We start from the raw sequence: 23,598 nt of genomic DNA on the forward strand, positions 1-23,598 counted from the left end.
CATGAAACAATTGGCGGAAAGAAAACACAATAGAAAGGTCGTTCCAAGAACATTCACTAAGGACGAACTAGTCCTCAGACAAACCGAAGACGCGAGATGACCTCCCTCGCACGGCAAGCTCGCCGCAAACTGGGAAGGACCTTTCCGAATAGCAAAATTACTCGGAAGAGGGGCTTACCAACTCCAAACATTACAAGGCAACCCAGTATCAGGAAACTGAACGTTTCGTCATTAAAAATGTATAGATCATGACTTGTACAATCAGCGGATGAAGGTACTCTTTTTCTCCCTTAGAGCTTTTTTCCCAAAACAAAGAGGATTTTGCCTAAGGAAGGGTTTTAATGAGGCCGAACGCCCAATATATTCAAATAAACGTGATTGGTTCTTTCAAACAAACACAATCCTAACAAACAAAATGCAAAAACAAATAAAACGTATGCCAGAAAAATCACAAGAAAGTGATATAGTCAACTTGGCCATAGCTCGGCCAAAACAAACACTATCCGAGTTCAAAACAGCAACAAAACAGCGAACATGACCAAACCTCGATCAAACAAAACTAAAGTCAAACAATAGTTAAAAGTTAACAATACATAGCCAAAATACACAAGGCAAAACAAACTAAGAGGGGGGAGCATTCTCATCATGCTCCTCCACAGTGCTATCTACGATTAGCTTCCCATCAATCACAATCACGATCTTAGTCGAATCCAAATGATCACAATCAAAATCAGGGGCCAATAAGGAAATCTGGCTAACCGCACGATCAAAGCCAGAGACAAACATCTCCATTCCCGCTTCCTCCAGTTCATGAACCCTTGCAGTCAACTTCCCCTTAGAAACGTCACCCTCTTTTATATCAACCTGCAGCAGCCGAACTTGGTCCCTCAATCGAGCCACCTCCTCTTCAGATTCCTTTGCCTTAGCCACTGCACTAACAGCAATATCATCTTTTTCCTTTGATAACTTCTCAAGTTCAACAATCCTCGCCTTATATGACCTCTCCAGGTCAGAGACCTTATCAATAGCCTCACGCTGCTCAGCACCTATGAGCTCGGTGGTGCGGCCAACGCACATCAGACGAGAAGCAACGATCTGCAAAATTAACACCATATAAGAACAGAACAACAAAAGGAAACATAGAAGAACACAGAATTAGCCGAACATAACCTGAACAAACTTTCCAAGCGCCTCCATACCAACCTGACGAGTCATCAGCATATCCCCAGGATACTGGGATGCTCTGTCTACTAGCTCGGCAAAATTAAACTGATCGCTCCACAAGGAGTAGAAACTAGATCCTGAGATAAAGCCATGAAGCCTTTTTTGACGATCAAAGGCGGCCGTATCACCAACAACGACCTCTTGATCACTCTCTGAGATGACCTCCATAGACTTATCAATATCACCTCTCTTCCTCTTATATGAAGATGCTGGCTGAGCAGCAAAATAAGCTAATTGTCCACCATCATCCTTCTGAGCTCCTACACCACTAGTATCCTTCTCCTTTTTCTTTTTCATAAAGGACTGAAGCCGAGAAGGATCCAAGAGGGGAACCCGCCCACCTACAAGAGCAAACCAACAATTAGAAGATATTACAACATCAACACAAACAAATAACAAAGCAAAGCGTTACCTATATACACTTTCAAGCCCTCACTGTCACCAGAATCATACAAATGCAAAAGCTCGGGAATCGATAAACACACTCCGTCAGCAAAACTTTCAACAAGAAAATCTAAAAGGGAATCCTCCTCCTCACTCCGCTCAGCAGCCTCAAGAATTTGACTCGGCTCAGAACACCAATAAAGAGAAAACCTTTCGAAAAGCTCATCGTCTAAATAAAAGGGATACTCAACCTCAACCGATCGAATTTTAATAAAAAAGAGACTTGAAGTTTTTAAAAGAAGATTTATACAGAAGAAAAAGAGAACGACCCGGAAAACTACTAAGACAAACCCACAAACCCTTTCGAACCCCTTTGGCTTGAAACAGTGAAAAGAACAACGACAACGAGCATGGGAACGAAAGAAAATCCATTAAACACTGAAAAGCACGAAGAAACGCCCAAGAATTCGGGTGTAACTGCGAGGGCGCACAGTTAAGTTGAGTAAGAACATCACATTCAAATGAGGAAAAGGGAAACTTAACGCCAAGTTCAAACATGCAGGGAGTATACATGTAGAAATACCCCCAATCACCTCTCCTCTCACACACCCTATCGCTGCCAGAACAAGGAAGAAACTCAACAGCGACGTTGGAACCACTCTTCACAACATTCAAACCTCTCAAATCGGCCATGGACTCAACACTGGTAAACGATAAGGAATGAGTCCTCACATCGTCATGAACCCAATGATATGGGTCATCTTCTTTAACCTTAACAGCTTTCGATTTCTCTTTTCCTTTCTCTCCCGCCATGAACAAACAACTACAGTAACAGTGAAGAATAAGGGCAGAAGTACTAACCTTTGGAGGACATAATGAAAGTAAAAGTGTAAGAAATTGAAACAGTAGAATTCCGAGACAAGAGAAAAATTATTGCAAGCCCACTATATAGTGGATCCATCATCCATGTACTCATAATTTGCTATAGCCCACCATAGATTATTATAACGCATCTCTTTATAATCCATTACACCCTCATGCATATTAAGTCACTAGTTTTCACATAATCCACTGTAAGATTTTGCGGTTTTTTAGATTTATTAGGTTAACTATAATCCATGATAGGATATTGCGATTTAGGTTTTACGAAAATTTGCACGTAATATGCGATAAAATACGATGATTTACATAAAAATGTGTAAAATCTAGTAGAATGTAATAATTTACATAGATTAGAGTGACCAAAATATAAGTTTCTTTAAAATGTTGCAATTGTGTAAATATGCTCTCCAATTATTTTAAATATGTAAATTGTCTTTTATTATTGCTAGGCAATTATTCTGGTAACATCTAAAAAAATATAAAGGATAAATTATGTTTCATCATACATTATTGTATTATAAATTTAATTGTATATGTATTTAATACAAAATAATTTTATTGTATATTTTATTTGAATTCATGTATTCAAGTTAAAAACTAATTAATTAACTCATCATATAATATTTATTCATGTAATAGTATAAAATTTGAAAATTATTAATTGTATAATCTTAAAATATATTATTTAATAATTTATTTTATCCAAAAAAATTTTAACTATAAATTTTATTTTCTAAAAATATCTTTATTTTTAATATATTAAAAATATAAAAATATATGAATATATCAAAATTAGTAATTATATATTTATATATAATTATATATATTATTTAATTTATTTTTAATATATATTTTATATTTTAAAATATATTTATATTAATAATTAATTTTAATGATTGTTTTTAATATAGATCCAATGTAACTGTTAAAAATATACAATAATTGTCTCAATTTTATTAGTCAATAAATTTTTTATGAATTTAGTTAACATGTATTTTTAGAATATATAATAAAATTATATTTAAAATTTTTTATAAAAAATAATATAAAATTTAAATTCTCTATGTATTTATTATGTATTTATTAAAGTAAAATATTTAAAAAATTTTATTATTATTAATCTTAACTTTGTATTTTTAAAGCACAGACTAAACCTATTTTTTATTAATTTATTCCCTTCTTTAATACTACTGCACGTTTAATTGTTTATTTATGGCGTGGCAAAAATTCAAGGCATCCTTGACACCTGTCACATGCTTTGTTACTATTATTGTACGACACACAAGACAAGTGTGATGACCAAGAAAGTAAAAAGTAGATTTGACCAAGCGTGGTTAGCGCAATTTGCAAAACTCGTAACTCGATTAATCAAAGGAAACATAGGTTAACCCGAAAGAAACCACACTCAGCTACCTCTGAATGCATATTAATTTATGTGGAATCATGACGTCGAAAGGTAAACCCAAAAAGGATTCCTAGGAACTCAACATATATTTTTTACTCTTATTAGCTAGTTATAGTACTGTTAAAGCCTAAACTACAATATTTTGTTTCCTTTTGTCTGATCATACTTTATTGGAACACCAGCTCATATTCCTAATAAAATGAACGAATTAAACATAAGGCATACCAATTTTTATACAAACCTGGAGTTATTCAAAGCTGAACTTGCCTTTTTTTTTTTCTATATAAAATTATTTTCCTTCAAACAAAAAAATGTTTAAGAAGTTATCTTCGGAATGGAAGCAGTTTGTCTTGATGGAGCCCGCATTGACTCCTGTTTTTGAATCTTGACTTCTTGAGTGACCAAAAGGAAGATTTGTATTGTTTTTAACTTTTTATATGCTTAAGAGCTGCACAGAAAACCGGGATCGAGAGATATTATGAGAAAAAATTATTATTATTAAAAATAATAGTATCATATTGTATATTAGTTGTGATACATTTTTTATATAAAAGAATTTTATAGTTTATCATATCCATATGTGTGATTTTTGTAATTATAAACAAGAGTTTAATATTTTTGCTGATATAACATTGTAAAATTTAATATTTCGTGAAAAAATAAGAAGGATAACATTTATTTTCATATTTTTTTCACGCATGATAAGATCAGTGTAACAGCGAATTATGTCAAATGTGGCGGCAAGTATTTTATTTGTTATTGGCTTGTACTTCATTTACTGAAGTATCTCGCCAAAATTTCGATACTTCATATATATATACACACAACAAAGTTATATATGCTGTTTTTTTATTGGTTCAATTTTGAAAAATACATTTATAGTTAATTTGTTCACTTTAGTTAATAACATGTAGCTTTTAAACATCTATTTTTTTAGATTATTGGATTACTGCTGTTGTCCGTGAAGGAGCCTAGCTTTGGTAATGGGAAGTCAATGACCTTCTCAAAGATTTTATATAAAGAATAAAATATTATTTTTATTTTTCTTAATATTTGGGATAAATTTTATTTATATTTTTAATATTTAAATTATTTTATTTGTATTTTTAATATTTAAAAAAATAATTTAATATTATTTTGTCATCAATTATATTAACAAATCAAATTATATTTTTTAATTATTCTCATTTAGATGTATTTATTTTTAATTAGATCTCATTTGAGTGTGTTCGATTTTAATATTGTACCCACTATTTGTGTTTAAGTTTAACTATATTCCTAAAAAAATAAATTATATAAATATTGTAGAGATTAATTTTAACTTTTGATGAGCTATTATCCAGAGTAGATCATCAGTTTTATTTCAGATATTTGTATTCTAATTTCAAAAAGAAATTTTCAGAACTCCAACTAAAGTTCATGATGTGTAATTGACGGCAGGATAATATTAAATCACTTTTAAAAATATTAGAAATACAAATAGGACAATTTAAATATTAGAAACACAAATAAAACTTATCCCAAATATTGTGAAAAAAAACGATACTTTACTCTTTATATAAAAATTAGTAGTATTTTATTATTTTAGGAATGAAATTGATTCAATTAGCTAAGTCTTGCTATTGGTTGTTATAATAATAAAATCACTACAAAAATATAGAACAATTATTACACAATACAATAATTATTAGTTGTAAGGATCAATTTAGTAGAAACGTGACATTGTGTGTTACGGTTAATAAAAATGTTACGGGTAACATAAAAATTAAGCTATTATGTATTAAATTATAATATATGTATATTAAAATTAGTTATTAATTAATTATTTTATATATATATATATATATATATATATATATATATTACAAAATTGTATTATAATCTTACAAATAAATTTAATTATTTATTTTGGTTATTCTATAGTAAATTTAATTATTTTAGTAACTAATTATTTAATTTAAAAATTTATAAAATAATATTTATAAATATATAATAATTAATTTAGTATCTAATTTTTAGTATAATTAAAATATTTTTACTTATATATAAACTTTTACGTATTTTTAATATATTTTATAGTTTAATTATATTTTATATAAATAGTTGATTTGGCTATTGATTCCTTATGTCGAATAATTAAAGCTTTTCTCTATATAATAATAGTACATTAGTACTCAACTCAACTCTCATGTCTTCTGAAATTATGTTTTATTTTATTAATGATTCATAACGGTGGTGTTAGTGGATAAAAAGCCTTTAAAAGCCTTGGATTGCATCACCGTGCCTCTTCCAACGCTCCTGGAGCGCGTGAATGGAGGAGTGATCGATGATCGATCACGCGGTGGGCCAGTGGCAGCTCCGGCTTCACGCAATATGTGCGGCTCCCATCATTGCACTCTCCGAAAACAAACACGTTTCCGATCGTCACACGCATTCCACGTGCCACATTTGGACTTTATGTTTTCCACGTGGCGTCATCGCATGCATCCTCCATCTTCATCCAATAAAATCTGATCAGGGATGTGGGGCCATTTCGTGTGAGGCACGTGAACACGATTGGACCGTGGTGGATGAAGCACGTGAAGTACATTTAAGCTTCATTTGGCTCCTTTAAATTTGCGAAAAAGATTATCGATTATATATCTGGTTAGTAACGTGTTTGGCGTGTGAATTAAAGTTTCGCGGCTTGCTACTGTAAGCCGCCACGTGCCCAATAATGGCTACTTTTTACAGGAACCCATAGAAAATTACTCTTTTATCATCAACCTTGTCATCGTCATTGTCTGGTCTACTAATTTTTATTCGCTGTCATCGTAATTAAGGATTGAATTTATAAAATGTAAATATACTTGTGTTTTTGTCGATTTTTAACAAATCGATGGCGATTCGATTCTAATAGTTTGGGAGCAAAATTTTTTCTTTTTGCAGGTACTAGTTCTATAAATGTATCAAATTTTTTTGAATTAGACGAGTATTAAAAGGGGAAATAAGTTTAAAAAATGCTAAAAAAATAAAAGAAGTGTAAAAGAAAAGATTTGAAAAGTAAATTTACTGAAATCAAAATGGGTTGCATTGAATTTAAACAAAACAATAAAATGCATTCGACTGAATTAAAGGACGTTTGACATAAAAACTTAAAGATGCTGAAATGTAAATTGGACAAAGAAATCAAACATTACTTGAAAGATAAATTGGACAGGAAAAATAAAGTTTTACAGAAAGTATAAATGGAAAATTAAAGACAATGGAAGGAACCCTATAGAAATCGAACTCGAATGCAGACTCAGAAATTCGCTGGAGATGTGAGTGTGCTTGAGTGTATTTCTGAAGAAAAGTTCCGACCCTTATTTCCTAAAACTTACTAATATTTATAACCCAAATCTGCAACCGATCCTTAATTGCACTATGCTACCTTGTATGCGCATTTCTAGGTAACTGTTCTCACTCTTTTGTTAATGAACGTTACCAACAAATTTTCGAGTAAAACCCCTCCCCGGTCCTTAACCATTTACGAAATTGACCTGGCGCCCCCTCACCATTGGAAATTAACAATGCGGTCCTTAACCATTCTCTCCGTATGAACAAAAGGACCCTCTTACCGGTACTTCCGGTTAAGAAGGTCCTTTCGGTCACACGGAGAGAATGGATAAGGACCGTGTTGTTATTTTCTAATGGTGAGGGGACCGTGGAGGGATTTTACTTAAAATTAGAAAATAAATAAAAAAAAACATTGTTTTAAGTTTTGCATATAATGCATTCTGCCATATTTTACATGTGAACGGAGAGCAAACAACGTTAAACTTAATAGATAGTACGAAATCATTAACAACGAAACTTAACACAAAAGTGATAATTATTTGGGTTGATTAAGCATTATTATGTCTTGGATTTAGGGTTTTAAGAACGACATGTATGTTCTATATTGTTGAACCTAAAAAAAAAGTTAGTTCAAGATTATTATTCCATACACCTTTTTCTAAAAAAAAATAAACTGTTTTTCTTATTAGTGAAATTAAATTCATCAACCATAATTTTAATAGTAGGGTTACACGTAGAGACTAAATATTCTTTTTAGATTTTTAGAAGTGATATTTGTTTCATTCAAATGTTCGTGATATGACGAATTAATTTTAATTTAATTTTACATATTTTAATTTTGTTTATTTAGTTACTAATTTGAATTTTATGTCAGAGGATTTAGAGTTTTCTTTATTTAACCTAAAGTTGAGTGAGTTTCTTCGATTTATTTTCAAACCAATGAACAAATTATATTGAGGTATTTCTTTCTTGTTGCATCAAGAAATTGAATACAAAGAGAATCAGTTGATTTTTTATTCAATTTCTTGATGCAACAAGAAAGAAATACCTCAATCTAATTTGTTCAATGGTTTGGAAATTAAATCGAAGAAACTCACTCAACTTTAGGTTAAATAAAGAAAACTCTAAATCTTCTGACATAAAATTCAAATTAGTAACTAAATAAACAAAATTAAAATACGTAAAAATAAATAAAAATTAATTCGGCATACCACGAACATTTGAATGAAACAAATATCACTTCTAAAAAGAATATTTAGTCTCTACCTGTAACCCTACTTTTAAAATATTTAGTCCCTAACCATCTAGAAAAGGACCTGGCGCCTCTTGACTATTAGAAAATAACAACACGGTCCTTATCCATTCTCTCGTGTGACTGGAAGGACCCTCTTGTCGATTTTCGGGTAAAAAGTAACCGGAAGTACCGGTAAGAGGGTCATTTTGGTCACATGGAGAGAATGGTTAAGGACCGCGTTGTTAATTTCCAATGGTGAGGGGACGCCAGGTCAATTTCGTAAATGGTTAGGGACCGGGGAGGGGTTTTACTCTAAATTTCCAACTCAGAGAAAAGCCTTCAACTTCCTTCTCCGTGTAACCACTCGATTCTCCATTTCGAAAGCGCCATTTGATCCTCTATTCGAATTATTTTTCCGATTCGCTAAGATATCAAAATCGAGTACACGTCAAATAACTTCCACTTAACACTGGTACGTGTGTCTTTTCGATTTCTGCTCCCTTCTTAACATCTCTCCAGCATTTCGAATTAGCTTATCCTTTTGAAAGTATTTCTCGACCAACAAATTGTCCCTAGAATTAATGTGTTTATTTTCGAAGCCACTCGTTGGAAGATGAAACACTTAATCCTAATTCAGTTTTCAATCACTTTAACTAATCATAATTACCATTTACCTTCTCCATTAATTCTGACCCGTTTGACACGTTTCCCACGACTTGCGCTTTCTCTCTCCACCACTTCGCCTTCTTCGCAAAGTTACCTCCTTCCTCTTTGAATTCCCTTTGTAATAACGGCTACAGTAAAACTCCCTTTAAATTCAACACTTCCGTCTTTGTTCGACTTTCTCGAACCCTTGTTTCCTAAATTTCTCTTGCATTCACCTTTCTTGTACAACTTTTACTCTTCAATCTTCATTCTTCTTTGCTCTTCAATGGCTGCTTCCTCATCTCACGCCGCTACACAAGACAAAGGCAAAGACCCCATGGTACAACTACCGGCTCCTCCAGCTGTTCACATTTTGAATCAAGTTAATGATGAAGTTATCAATGACCCACAACTTCAAATTAGCGATCCTAGAATCCTTATTCCCTTTACTGTGGGTGAAGACATCCATTGTTTCATTGGTCCCATCGAGAATCTGAAAAGGGCAAACAAAAAACTCCCTTTCTTCTCCAGTGCTCAAGGAGAAGACTTGCTGACCAATCAAGACCTTGATATCTCCTTCTTCACCAACTAAAAACCCTTTCGGAACAATCCTAAGATCACTCCTCGAGGAACTGGCTTCACAGCCTGGTATGAACGTCTTGCCCCATTGAAGAGCGCTGCTTGGGGGCTCTCGGGATTCAAGATCTTTTGAGACTTTCTCACTTTTCTCCTTCGACGCTCCCTTGGATGATCGGAGCCGTGACCTTTTTCTGGAACAAGACTACTAATAATTTCCACCTTTCTTGTGGAATGATTGGTATGCCACTGCTAGATGTAGCTGCTATTACAGGACTCCCGATTAGTTCTCCAGACTTCACCTCTGATATGCAACCTAGGCATCAATACAACGTTGCCCCCACAACTTCTTACAGTAACTTTATTGCTCATCACATGGGCGCAGAGGGCACTGCCATTACGGATGATGAACATGTAGCATTTCTGTTCTACTAGCTAAATGCAATTGTCTTCTGCTCTCGAAGTGTTCAAATGTCAAAGCTTTTCCTCCCTCTTGCCGCTCTACTTCATGAAGGGAACAACTTTAACTTGGCCAAGCTTCTTCTAGGACACATTTTTAAAGAACTTAGCCAGTTTGTCAATTGTCTTAGAAATAACTATTTAATCAGTACAGGTGGTCCTCTCTGACTTCTTCAACTATGGCTCAATGCTATTTTTGAAAAGTATATGACAAAGCCTAGTGGTGGTGCTATAGATAAACAGCACGTCGAAGGCTTCCGATTGGCTAATTTCAAGCCAAATTTTCCAAAAGCACAATCGAATGAAGACCGATTTTAGGCTGTCTTTTCTCTTTTTCATTCTTGCAAAGACTTCCACAATGAGGATCTCAATTTCACCCCTTTTTTGCGTCGAAATTGTGGTCCTGCTTGGCTCGAACGCCTCCTCTTCCCCAACGATACTGAAGAAAATGAGCTTGCTAACAGGGGTTAGAAAAATTTACTGGCTGTACAAGTAATTCCTACAGGGCTACCTCAACATAAAAAAGAACGTTTCAAGGTAACTCTGTATGCCCCTCATTACACAGCCAGGCAACTTGGCTTCTCACAAGCCATCCCAACTCCTCTCCCCAGAAGCAGCAGGCCATTTTGCCATATTACTTTGGCCTCAAAGAAAGAACTTGATCTCTGCCTTTCGAAAGATCAACAACAAAAAGAGAGCTACAATCACCTTGTTTACGATTGAAGCTCTTACATCACAAAATCTTGCTTTGATTGGTGGACTGCTTACTACACTAAGTACAGTCGCACCCTGGAAGAGATTAAGCGCTCTGTTGTCCAAGCGGTCCCTGCTGCTGAGGGTTCTCCAAGGAAAACTCAAAAAAGAAAAGCTGAAACTACAGCTTCTTCACGCCAACCACTAAGGAAAAGTCGACGAATGCCTTCGAAGACTTCTAGGAAGGTAACTATATTCATACGCTCATTCTTTAACTGAGATTCTTCGATAATCACATTCACTTGCAACTTTTTAATTTCAATCTTTCTTTAGTTATAGTTGCAACCGTTGAGTGAAAGTTCTGATGAAAGCGAGCCATCTATTCAGAATATCCTTGCTGCCTCCTCAAAGTCAGAGGATACAATCGATTCAGATTCGGGCTCTCAATTGATTAGAAGGACAAGACCCATTCCGGTAACCATATATTATTTTACATATATTTCGATTTAGCCAAAATAAATCTTGACTTATTGTACCTTGCATTTCAGCCCGTTACTGCTGCTCAATCAATCACCTCATCTCTAGCACCTGATCAACCACATCAACAACAACAACAAGACCTAGGATAAACCACCTCTTACTCATCAATCCAAGTCACAGAGTCTGTTCAGCCTCTCCAAGTCGCTTTTCCAATCCCGACTGGGACACAGGTAGTTGACTTAACAAAGGAGCACACCCATTACTCTCCAACAAACACTTTGATCATTGAACAAGTCTCTCCAACCAACCAGGCTGCGCTTTCTGCTGAATTTCAAGTGGCCCCTGATTCCGACTCTCCTTCTCGAGTCGCTGAGACTATTGCTTCAGATTCTCCATCTAGAGTTCTGAAAACCCTTCCTTCTCCTCAAAGAACCTCCAGTCCTCCCCAACAAGCTGAACTTCAACCTCTCCTTGGTCAAGGATCCGGAGATTTGGGTGTTTCTACCGGATCCACAAATGTCACCTTGGTTAACCTGGTCACCATTCTAAATCAAGCTATTTAGGAAGACCAAGTGCCTATTTCTACCCCTGTACTCATTGGTCCTTCTACATCTGGTCCTTCATCCGAGATGAATGTTAATGCTCAAGAACAACTTCTATCACTTCTCAAACTCCTGGACCATCCACCCATCGAATGGACCAATGATGCAGCCTTGAACAAGCTTTTGTCCGATCTTTTGAGTTCACCTTTTAAACTTCAGGTTCCAACCCCACACTCTGCCATAATCAATCAATTCAAAAAAATTGCCAACAGAAGTGTAACTACCCAGGAAAAACTTCAAGAAATCAAAGAAGAAGTAGTTAAGATCATAACTGAGTCAGAAAGCTATACTACGACCCTTCAGCCAATCAAAGCTTCTCGTGAAGAATTCGATTTGAGAATCTCTCAGGCTATTTCTGTTCAAGCTCACTATGATAAGGAAGAAAGAAAACTTGAAGCAGAATTGGCTCAAATTACTGAAAAACTTGCCAAAATTCAGAAGAGAGGAACTGATATAGCTACACCTCTAGCCGCTGCCCAGCAAGAACATCAACAACTTGTACAAGAAATCGTTTCTATTGAGGCCAAACATGAAGAATGTGAGAAACAACTTGACAAGGCCCAATATGAAGAATTCAGGCATGCTGAGACACTTTCAGTTTTGGACAATGAAAGGGTAAAGCTACGCTCAGACTTAGCAAAAATTATGGCACCTTACATTTCTTTACCTTAGACTTCAGTACTTGTAATGGTTTTCTTTATTTTCGGACTTATGCACTTTAATTTTAATTCAGCAAACAATGATATTACTTCAAATACTATCCATTAATCGAATTGATTATATTTCCTGATTCGATATCCTTGATTCGATATGCATTTTCCAAATATAATCCTATCACTTGGAAAGGGCCTTCCCAAGTATGGGACCATTTGCCAAGAACTCTCGATTTCTTTTCCATTGGCAAAATAACTTTCAAAACCAAATCACCTATACTGAAGTATTTCTCCTTTATTCGATGATTGTAATTTCGAGCAACACTTTCTTTTTGTCGAATCATATTTTTGAGTGCCAATATTCGCTCTGAATCTAATTCATTCAACTCATCAAACATTGCATTCCAATAATCATCAACTGGCAAATCATTTTGTTTTGACACCCTCAAAGTATTCAGATTGATTTCCAATGGTAGCACAGCATCATGGCCATATACTAATTTATAAGGCGACGTATCTGTTGATCCTCTTGGTGAATTTCGATAAGCCCATAGTACTTGACTTAACGTTTCATACCAAGTTCGAGGTCTATTTCCGATTTGTTTTTTAATCAAACTTATCAGAATTTTATTTGCTGCCTCGACTTGTCCATTAGCCTGTGCAGAATAGGGGGTTGAAGTGACCATATTGATATTCCTGGAAGCTGCAAAATTTTTGATTCGCTGACCAGTAAACATAGTCCCTTGATCAGTGCTCAAAGTTTGAGGAATTCCAAATCGATGGATTATATCTTCCTCAATAAAATCTATTATTTCATTTTCCCAACTTCTATTAAAGGAACTGCTTCGACCCACTTTGTAAAATAATGAATTGCAACCAGGATAAATTTATGATGTTTCGATGAAGGAGGATGAATCAATCCAATTAAATCCAAAGCCCAACCTCTAAACGGCCATGGCTTTATAATTGAATGCAACTCGGATGCTGGGATCTGTTGTATCGAACCATGCTTTTGACATTCCAAACATGCCTTTGCATATTCGATACAATCTTTGATCATGGATGGCCAATATACATGATTGCGATTCAGTACCCATTTCATCTTCTTCCCAGCCTGATGAGCACCACATATCCCTTTATGGACTTCACCTAAAGCAATGTCTTTATCATCTTGACTTAGACATCTCAACAGACTTCCATCGATTCCCTTCTTATACAACTTATCAGCCATTAAAACAAAATTTATTGCTCGTAATTTTACCCTTCTATCGACTGGGATGCTGGGATTCTTTAAATATTCAGCAATAGGCTTTCTCCAATAATCATCTTCCCATTTGCCTATACACAAAGCTTCCCTTTCATCCGCAGGCACCAAAATTTGACGGATACTGGTCAACTTTCTTAAGGTTTTCTGGCCGATTCTATATCTCGAAGCAATTTGGGCTAACACATTAGCAATCTTATTATGAATACTTGGGATATGAACCAAAGAAACTTTTCGAAAGGAGGTTAATAACTCCCAAGCCGTTACCAAATATTTTTGCAACTTCTTATTACATTTGAACTCCTTCGGTAATTGTTTCAGGATTAACTGAGAATCCCCTAGAATTTGGACTTCCAAAGCCCATTTTCTAATTAAGATTTCAAGGCCCAAAATTAAAGCTTCATACTCTGCCATGTTATTCGAGCAGGGATATTTTAGCTCAAACAAGAATTATAATGGGATCCCTTCTAGCGAGATAATAAGAATTCCAACCCCTGCACCATCTTTGTGCTTCGATCCATCAAAATATAATTTCCAATAATTGACATTAATGACGAGTACATTTGCCCCCTGGTCATTCATATTACTCGAATTATCAACTAGAAAATATGCAATGACCTGACCTTTCACAGCTTTTGCCGGGACATATTGCAAATCGAACTCTGTCAAAGCAAGCATCTATTTTCCTAAATGACCTCGTAACATTAGAAAACTCAGCATATATTTGATGAGATCAGTTTGTGCTACAACTTTTATTGATTTAGCCACCATATAGCACTTTAATTTCATGCATGCATAGTATAGGGATAAACACAATTTTTCTATTGGGGAATACCTTGTCTCAATATCAGTCAAAACATGACTAAGGTAATAAACTGCCCCTTCATGCCCATTCTCATCATCTTGGGCTAGCATACACCCAATTGTGTTTGCAGATGCTGCAATGTACAATTTTAAAGGTTCATGTGGACGAACATTTGCCATAATTGGAGCCTTAGATAAATAAGCTTTTATTGAATCGAATGACTGTTGATGCTCATTCGTCCACTCGAACTGTGAATCATTCTTTAATTTCACTAAAGGCGCAAACACTCGAGTTCGATCAGAAAGATTCGAAATAAACCTTCGAAGATAATTCACTTTTCCCAGGAACGATTGCACTTCCTTTTGTGATTTAGGCGCAGATAATGCTAATATTGCATCAGCCTTGCTCTTATCGATTGCAATCCTTTTTTATGAACAACAAAACCTAGGAAGTTACCAGTCGATACACCAAAGGCACATTTTAAAGGATTCATCTTTAATCCCTTCTTCCTCATGGTAACAAATGCTTTTCTTAAGTGATCAATGTGTTGATTCACCGAAATTGATTTGATCATAACATCATCGATATACACTTCCATAAATCTTCCAATATACTCATAGAATATAGCATTCATTGCTCGCTGGTAAGTTGCACTAGTATTTTTCAAACCGAAAGGCATAACTACCCACTCATAAGTGCATAATGCCTCGGGACAACGGAAAGCAGTTTTGGATACATCATCTTCTGCAATGAAGATTTGGTTATATACTGAATAACCTTTGATAAAACTTAAAATTTTATTTCCCACTACAGAATCAATCAAAATATCTACGACTGGTATAAAATACTCATCCTTTGGGGTAGCATTATTCAAATCTCTAAAATCAATACACACTCTTAATTTTCTATTTTTTTTCATCACAAGAACAATGTTCGAAACCCATTCAACATAACATACGGTTCGAATAAATTTAGCTTTAATCAACCGTTCAATTTCTTCTTTAATCTTTAGATTGATTTCTGGAGCAAAACGTCGGGGATTTTGCTTCACAGGTCGAGCATTTGGTTTCAATGCTAATCGATGCTCTACGAGAGAACGATTGAGACTAGGCATCTCATAATAATCCCAAGCAAAATAATCTTTAAATTCATATAAAAGATGAAAAAGTTCAGTTTGAAAAGGATCCGCAAGATTCTTACAGATATAAGTAATTCGAACATCATCAAAAGATCCTAAATTAATTTCTTCTAAATGATCTTAGGATTCAAACCCCATGAAATGATTCTCATTTTTTACTGAATATTTTTCAAAACCCAAAGGTTCTAAATCATAGATGTAATCAAAAGAGAAATCAACAGATTCATTATAAACAGAACGGGCTTGATCATTTGCTGGATTAACATCAGCTTTATTTTCAACACAATGAACTTCTGCTATTAAATCAGCAGTCCGACTAACAATATCATTCACATTACATAATGAAGAAAAACTTAAGCCATGACCAAATTCGATTGAAGACATCAAATTGTAACTACTACAAGCAGACAACACATTCCTAACTGATTTAACTTCATCAGAAGAATCAACTTTATTCTCTATTGAAGGAAAATTACTTATATAATTATTTAAAATTACCAGGTAATCCGAGACATCTTGAACATAGTCCATGGAGCAATGCCTCAGATTCCTTAAGATGAACAATCCCAGCAAGTTGGGATCACATTCAGATGTGGATAGCGCAACTTTACTGTTAAACCTTCTGAAGACAACTAGCAACCCTCACAGTTATAAGAATTCAACACCCTATCAACATTTAAAGGCTTTAGTTTTGGGCTATACACCCTGAAATCAACATGCAGCTGTTCAACATATACATTCGAATCTGCCTTAACAACTTCAGGCTTGCCATCCTCTATCCAAAGGAGGACACTTTGTTGCACAGTAGATGGTACAGCCCCAACTCCGTGAATCTAGTCTGGACCTAGTAAAGCATTGTAACTTACTTTTGATGGCACCACCACAAAAACAGTATTTTGCTCAGATGACCCCACTTTTACCCCCAAAGTAACCAGACCTTTTGCAGGAGTAGAAGAGCCACTAAAGTCTGTTACAGCAATATTGGTGAGAACCAAGTCATCAAGATGCTTACCAACCTTCATCAACATCCTTTTTGGCAAGAGACTAATTGCTGCTCCACCATCAATAAGACTTTATTCACTTTAATCCCACTCAAAGTAGTAGTAATATGAAGCGGGCGGAGATGAGACTTTTGCTTTTCAGTGGGCCTCAGAAAATACCCTGGTTCATCCTCATATCGGATGAAAGAGAAGGCTTCTTCAGCATCCATGTCATAATCTTCTTCGGGATCGCCTTCATACTCGCCCAAATACTCATTTGGAATAATCAAAATAGTTCCAACCATCTTATCATCTCCTTCCTCGAAGTATTCTTCCTTCAAATCGGCCTCTTTGCCTTTATCAGTTCCTGGAGAATAAGCTATTGCCTTACCTTTCTCCAACTTTGCAGGAGACAAAATTCCCTTTGGGCATGTCTCTCCATCAGAAGGAAAGACTATTTGGGAATGCACCAAAGGTGTTGCCCCTTTGCCTTTGTCCGACTGAGGCTTCTTATTCTGATTTAGATTCCTTCTTCCTCTACCCCTTGGGTATCCTCTGGCCCGACCACGTTGATAGGGATACTGATTTTGAGGAAGTCCTCGATGTCCCCATTGTTGATTTTGTCGATAATGAGCATCTCGATTCTGGAATTCTTGACAATTCCGAATCTACTGGACACCTATAGCCTGAGAACGGCTCAACGGTGCAACAACATTTTGCTGAGGGACCTTGGAACTTTGCCCCTCTATACGCCGAATTGGTTGCCTCTGACGAGCTTGCTCCTCTCTATGAGCTAACTCCTTCTTCATCCTTTATTTTTCAAAGATTGCTGCAGCTTCAACATCGAATATAGCATTACACTGTGGACACAAAGATACATCACAATCTTTGATCTTTTGCTGCACCTAGAAATTTAGCAGACCATCTCCTACCCGAGGATATACTGATCGAACTTGTGACTCGAAATCATCTAGATCCATGTCAAAATCATATGACATTCCGACCATATTTACTCCAAAGTATGGTTCAACAAAACCAGCTTCTGCATCGAAAGGATCAACATCAACTTTCATTTTCTTTTTCCCATTATCAAATTTCAGACGTCCTTCCATGATGGCTTCCTGAATCAGGTCCCTGAAACGAACACAACTATTAGTCGAATGACTGGTTACTTGGTGAAATTTACAATAAGGTTTCCATTTAAATCTTTCACCGAAAGTAAAGTTCTACCCTCAGACAGAATTAATTGTTTATCTTTAAGCAACACATAAAAAATCTTATCAGATTTCGAAATATCAAAACTATATTTTTTTTCACTCTTTAGTTTTGAATCATTCGACTTTTCATTACTAGGAAGCTTTTTGAGTAAGGAACAAACATATGGAGGACCCTTCTTAAGTTCGGCCAAATCGACCTCTGCCTCGAGATCGAACTCCTCCTCTGAGGACTCCATGGTTACATAAGCAACCTTCTCCTTTCGAGTAAAAGGTTTACTCTTTAACTTTTGTTCCTTCCTATATTTCTCCTTTTCTTTTTACATAAGTTCGACTTGACGAACCCTTTCAGCCAAATGGGCTAAATCAGGGATATGCACATTAAGCAATTTTCGACGCATATAAAATCCTAATCCCATAACTGCTATTTTCACAACTTCACTCTCGGGTAATGACACATAGCATCAACTTCTAGCATTTTTGAAACGTATCATATAGTCATCAATGGTTTCACCATCCTCACGTTTCAAAGCAACTAGGTCAGTAACTGCCACATTCAATTCCCGTCGATAAAATTGAGCGTGAAAAGCAGTTTCCAATTGATTCCATGTCGTTATCGAATTCGGTCTAAGATTTGAAAACTAAGTAAATGCTTTTTTCATTAACGAAGAAGGAAAAAACTTCATTTTTAAATTCTCATCATTGGATAGATTCCCGATCTCGGCCAAATATCGAGCAACATGTTCAGTAGTTGACTCTCCAACTTTTCCTGCAAATTTTGTGATTATTTTTGGATTCTTCACCCCTCTTGGCACTTCAGCCATTTGAACAACTTGAGAAAAATCAGACACAAAATGGGGTCGGTTCATAAAACCAACGTTCAAACCAACTCGATTGAGCACTTCTTCCACAATTCTTGTGACTTGATAACGTTCACTACCATGATTAGCACATAATCTGGCTAGAACATCATCTGCATTCTAGCCACAGGGAATTATCTTAGGATTCTCTCTATTTAAAACATTGTTTTCATTTTGAAATACATTTTCAAACCCTTCATTATTCCCTCTGGCCTCATGCCTTTCACCTTTATCATAATCAACGATTCGAGCAATCCGTTTGACTTGTCTGGCAAGGCGTTCGAATTTCGATTCGTGATCAGCTATCATGGGATTTAGAATTGTGGTCATTTGTTGAGTCAATAAGTTGACTAAATCATGATGACTTTCCTCTATATGTTATTGAAATACCACCATGGAATTAAAGGCATTCGATGTAGAGCCCACATTATAATCACGAGAAAACTCAGAATGCTATTATGGGTTTTGAGAATTATTTACTCCATTTACGCTCTCAAAACGAATAGGAGGAGCAAAACCACTCACCGGTGGAGTATAACCGGGAGGAAGACCATAAGGAGGCCAACTAGTGGTTATTGGAGGCTAGACTGGTGGTAAAGTACCACGTGGACGTAAAGTACCACGTGGACGAATATTACGTCCAATATTTCTAGTTTGAACACTAGTAACCACTATACTTTCACTTACACCCAAACCTTCCGAACGTGAAGTAACGTCCGAAGTTTGCACAGTTATCGGTATGCTGTCATTGGTAGACAAACCACCATTCACATTTGACAATTCATCAGCCATGTGAATAATCTTTTCACTTCTCAATTGCATACACCAAATGACACCCAAAATATTAATCTTTTGACACACTTCAATTTAAAACTGTCCCATTGGGAGTGCCAATTTGTTTTGTCAATTTTTAACAAATCGATGGTGGTTCGATTCTAATAGTCTGGGAGCGAAACCTACTCCTCTTTTGCAGGTACCAGTTCTATAAGTGCATCAAAGGTTCTCGAATTAGACGAGTATTAAAAGGGGAAATAAGTTTGAACAATGCCAAAAAGATAAAAGAAGTGTAAAAGAAAAGATTTGACTGAAATCGAAATGGTTTGCATTGAATTTAAACAAAGCGGTAAAATGCCTTTGAAGAACTGGAGATTGATGGTTTAGAAGTTATAGTAAACTCTCGTTGCAAGTATAGTTACTAAACCAAGCAATCAACCTTTCGTACAAACGTTTTGGTTGTCACAAGTAACAAACCCCTTTAAAATTGATAACCGAGTATTTAAACCTCGGGTCATCTTCTCAAGGAACTGCAGGGAAGTATGTTCTTACTATTGGTTATGAAGATTGTAAATCGGGGTTTTGAAGATGAGAAACAAGTAATTTAAATTGCAATTAAAATAAGTAAAAGACTGTAAAGTAAACAAATAACTGTAAAACACACTTTTGGCAAGGTATGAGAAATTAGAAGTTCTATCCTAGTTATCCTTATCAATGATGATGAAGGTTGAATCTTAATTCCACTCAGTTAACCTTTACTAGAGCAAGGAAAGGTCAAGTGACTAATTAAGTTGATCCTCAAATCCTAGTTAATTCCTAGAGAAAGATTGGGATTATTGAAGTTCAATTCAATTAGCAAAGATAACAATTATCAATCACGTTGAGTTTGATAACTCCTGAGTTACTGATTTCTTAACCAAGACCAAAAGGGAAAAAGTAAATCTACTGGAATAAAAATGTCTTCAGATTGGAAGCAACAGTAACATAAATAAAAGAAAGCAATAATAAACTGAAATACCTCAAATAACATTAATTCAAAGAGTAATCTGTAACATAGAAGAATTCATAAACTAAATTGAGAAGATAAATAAAAAGGAATGTTTAACCTGATAAAAAGAGATAATCCTAAAAGCAAAAGAAATCCTAATTCTAAATCCTAAAAGAGAGAGGAGAGAACCTCTCCCTCTAAACTACATTTAATTCATGAATACTAACTAATTGGAGACTCTTTTTTGAATGGATGCATTCCCCCACTTCATAACCTCTGATCTGTGCCTTCTGGACTTGGATTTGAGCCAAAAAGGGCTTCAGAAATCGCTGGGAGCATTTTCTATAATTTCTGGTGCGTGGCCTCTGTCACGCGTCCGCGTGAGTCACGCGGTCGCGTCAATTGGAGTTTTCTTTGCCATGCGGTCGCTTCAATCATGCGTCCGCGTCATATGCGTTTCGCTCAAGGCGCGCGATCGCGTTAATCACGCGGTCGCGTCACTACCATTTCACGCTGGCATGCGGTCGCGTCGTCCATGCGATCGCGTCACTGCCAGTTTCTTCAAAAACTCCGTTTTGTGCTTTCCTTCCATTTTTTATGTTCCCTTTCCATCCTTTAAGTCATTCCTGCCTTAGAAGATCTGAAACTACTCAACACACGAATCACGACATCGAATGGAAGTAAAGGGTAATTAAAATAATTACTTTTAAAGCATAGGAAACATGTTTTTCACATACATCACATAATAAGGAAGGGAAAGTAAAACCATGCAATTAACATGAATAAGTGAGTGAAGGATTGAATAAATCACTTAAATTAGGCACAAGATATATCATAAAATATGGGTTTATCAACCTCCCCACACTTAAACAATAGCATGTCCTCATGCTAAATCCAAGATAAAGAGTAAGGTAAGGCTGAAGTGGTGGAATCTCATGCAATGCAATCTATTCTAAATGCAACTACCTAAATGAATCATGCAATTCTAATTTTTATTCACTTGTATATAAAACTTACATGTAGTCAAATTAATTCACATTCTCAAGGAATCATATATGCATAGCCATACCTTAGATAATGATAAAGTACTTTTACAATTGAGATGGGAAAGGAAAAATATTTTATAAACTTGCAAGACAATTAGCAATTTAAGCAGAGATATATGTTGATGAGCTATTGAACCCTCACTGGATTTTGTGTTTACTCTCTAGTCACTCAGTGTTTATTGGGTTAATCACTCTATTCTTCTTTTTATCCTTACTTTCCATAACTTTGTTCTTCATCTAACCAATCAACAATTATAGAATATAGGCATACAAAAATCATGAGATCTTTAATTAAGGTTGTAATGGGGCCAAGGTAAAGGTAAGGGTATATGTATAAGGCTAAGTGAGCTAATTAAGTGAATCCTTGATTAGTCTAAGATCTCACCTAACATACATATTTTGTAAAGCAAAGCTTCTTTACCTGTTTTCCCATATTCTTCCCACTTTTTGATGTTACATGCTCATGCATTAGTTTTTAATTTTGTCCCATGTGCATTGCTTTATTTTGTATTTGGGGAGTTCTTTTGTGTCCCCTTTATTCAAATACTGAAAAATAAATATTTTATTTTATTTATTTATTTTTATTTTTTTATATGCACATGGTAATTCAATTATTTTGATTTCACATGAGCATGCTTCCCAAAACTTTTGAAAATAAAATTTTTTATTCTTTTTAACTTTCTACCCTTTTGTTTCTATCATCCATGTTCCCATAAGGTTCCCACACTTACACAATACACAATTTCTATCTTAAGCTAACCAATGATTCAACTTGGGATTTTTATTTTGTTTTTCTGCTTAAGACTAGTAATGTGGTTATAAAACAAGAGGGGATTTAAAGGCTCAAGGGGGCTAACAAGGGTGATGTAAAAGGTAGGCTAATTTAGGAATAGTGAGCTAGGATCAAACAATGGCCTCAATCATTTTCTTGATATGTATCTATATTTTATAATCGGACATATAGATTAAAACAAAGTAAAGAACACCAGAATAAATAAGAAAGGCAAAACACACAGGAATAAAATATTATGGCTTAAATGTAACCATGCAATTAAGCTCAAAACTCACAAGCTGTTTATTCTCTAACTCAAAAATCATATATCAGTTATATATGTCATGCAAGTAAAAATTAAGAGTTCCCATTATTCTCAATGTAAATCTTAAGGTGGCTTTAAAGTTCTAATGTTTCTCCTTGATGAAATGTTGTTAACTAACTAACATGTAGTGCTATATATACAAGGTGTGGGTTGTTTTTATTCTGTTAAAGTCTCTAGTTTACTTCTTTTTTATATTTTTGATTTAAACTAAGTTATCTTATGCTAAAAAGGGTAAACTATACTAATTAATCCATATTTTCTATAACTAATAAGTTAGAATTGCAACTAAACTAAATGACTAAAATATGAACTAAAGTGCAACATGCAGAAATATAGTAAAAATACATGAAAATAGTAATGTATAAGTACTGAGAAAATAAAAATAAAAATAAAGAGAAAAATACAGAAAAGTAGCAAAATAAAGTAAAAGAGTCTGTAGTGGTTCACCAAAAAAAAATATACGCCAGAGATGGCGACCTCCCCACACTTAATATGAAGCATCGTCCCTGATGCTCACTCAAGCAAGGTGTGAAGGGGTGTCATCACTGGAAGGATGGGTAGCCGGAGTCTCTGTGGTGGTGGTCTGAGGATCAGCCTGCTGCAGAGGAGGTGCTGACTGAATAGGAACCTCTGGGTCTGCAGCTTGAATCTGATGCGGGGCCTCCTGATGTGATGCAGCCTGCTCTGTGCCTGCCTGCGCCGCCTCTCTCTGTGGATGGGTCTCTGCCTCGTGGTCATCCGCCTCCTCCTCAGATGGCTCTGATGGGGTGTCAGGCTCGGAGGGGATGTCGCTGCCAGAACGGATCATCAGCTTCAGGTGCTCATAGCGTCGCTTGCTGCGACGCTCAGATCTCTCGTAATGCCGCTGGTTGCGGCG

At 35.5% G+C, this 23,598-nt stretch overlaps 2 protein-coding genes across 2 annotated transcripts; both read right to left on the minus strand.

Moving 5' to 3' along the window:
• Positions 1-621: 621 nt before the first annotated feature.
• LOC148554800 (uncharacterized) lies at positions 622-1,221 on the minus strand. Its single transcript, XM_088489775.1, has 2 exons — positions 1,171-1,221; positions 622-1,095 (listed from the first exon to the last, which is right to left on the minus strand). The coding sequence occupies exons 1-2, from the start codon at positions 1,219-1,221 to the stop codon at positions 622-624; spliced, it is 525 nt and encodes a 174-aa protein (XP_088345901.1).
• An 11,438-nt stretch (positions 1,222-12,659) lies between these two features.
• LOC148554801 (uncharacterized) lies at positions 12,660-14,233 on the minus strand. The gene is made up of 2 exons (XM_088490503.1): positions 13,498-14,233; positions 12,660-13,360 (listed from the first exon to the last, which is right to left on the minus strand). Exons 1-2 carry the CDS (start codon positions 14,231-14,233, stop codon positions 12,660-12,662), a joined length of 1,437 nt encoding a protein of 478 aa, XP_088346629.1.
• Between the last annotated feature and the right edge of the window lie 9,365 nt (positions 14,234-23,598).

The sequence above is a fragment of the Arachis ipaensis genome, chromosome B6 (genome assembly GCF_059453495.1).
Source record: "Arachis ipaensis isolate K30076 ecotype BB chromosome B6, ASM5945349v1, whole genome shotgun sequence".
Lineage (NCBI taxonomy): Eukaryota > Viridiplantae > Streptophyta > Magnoliopsida > Fabales > Fabaceae > Arachis > Arachis ipaensis.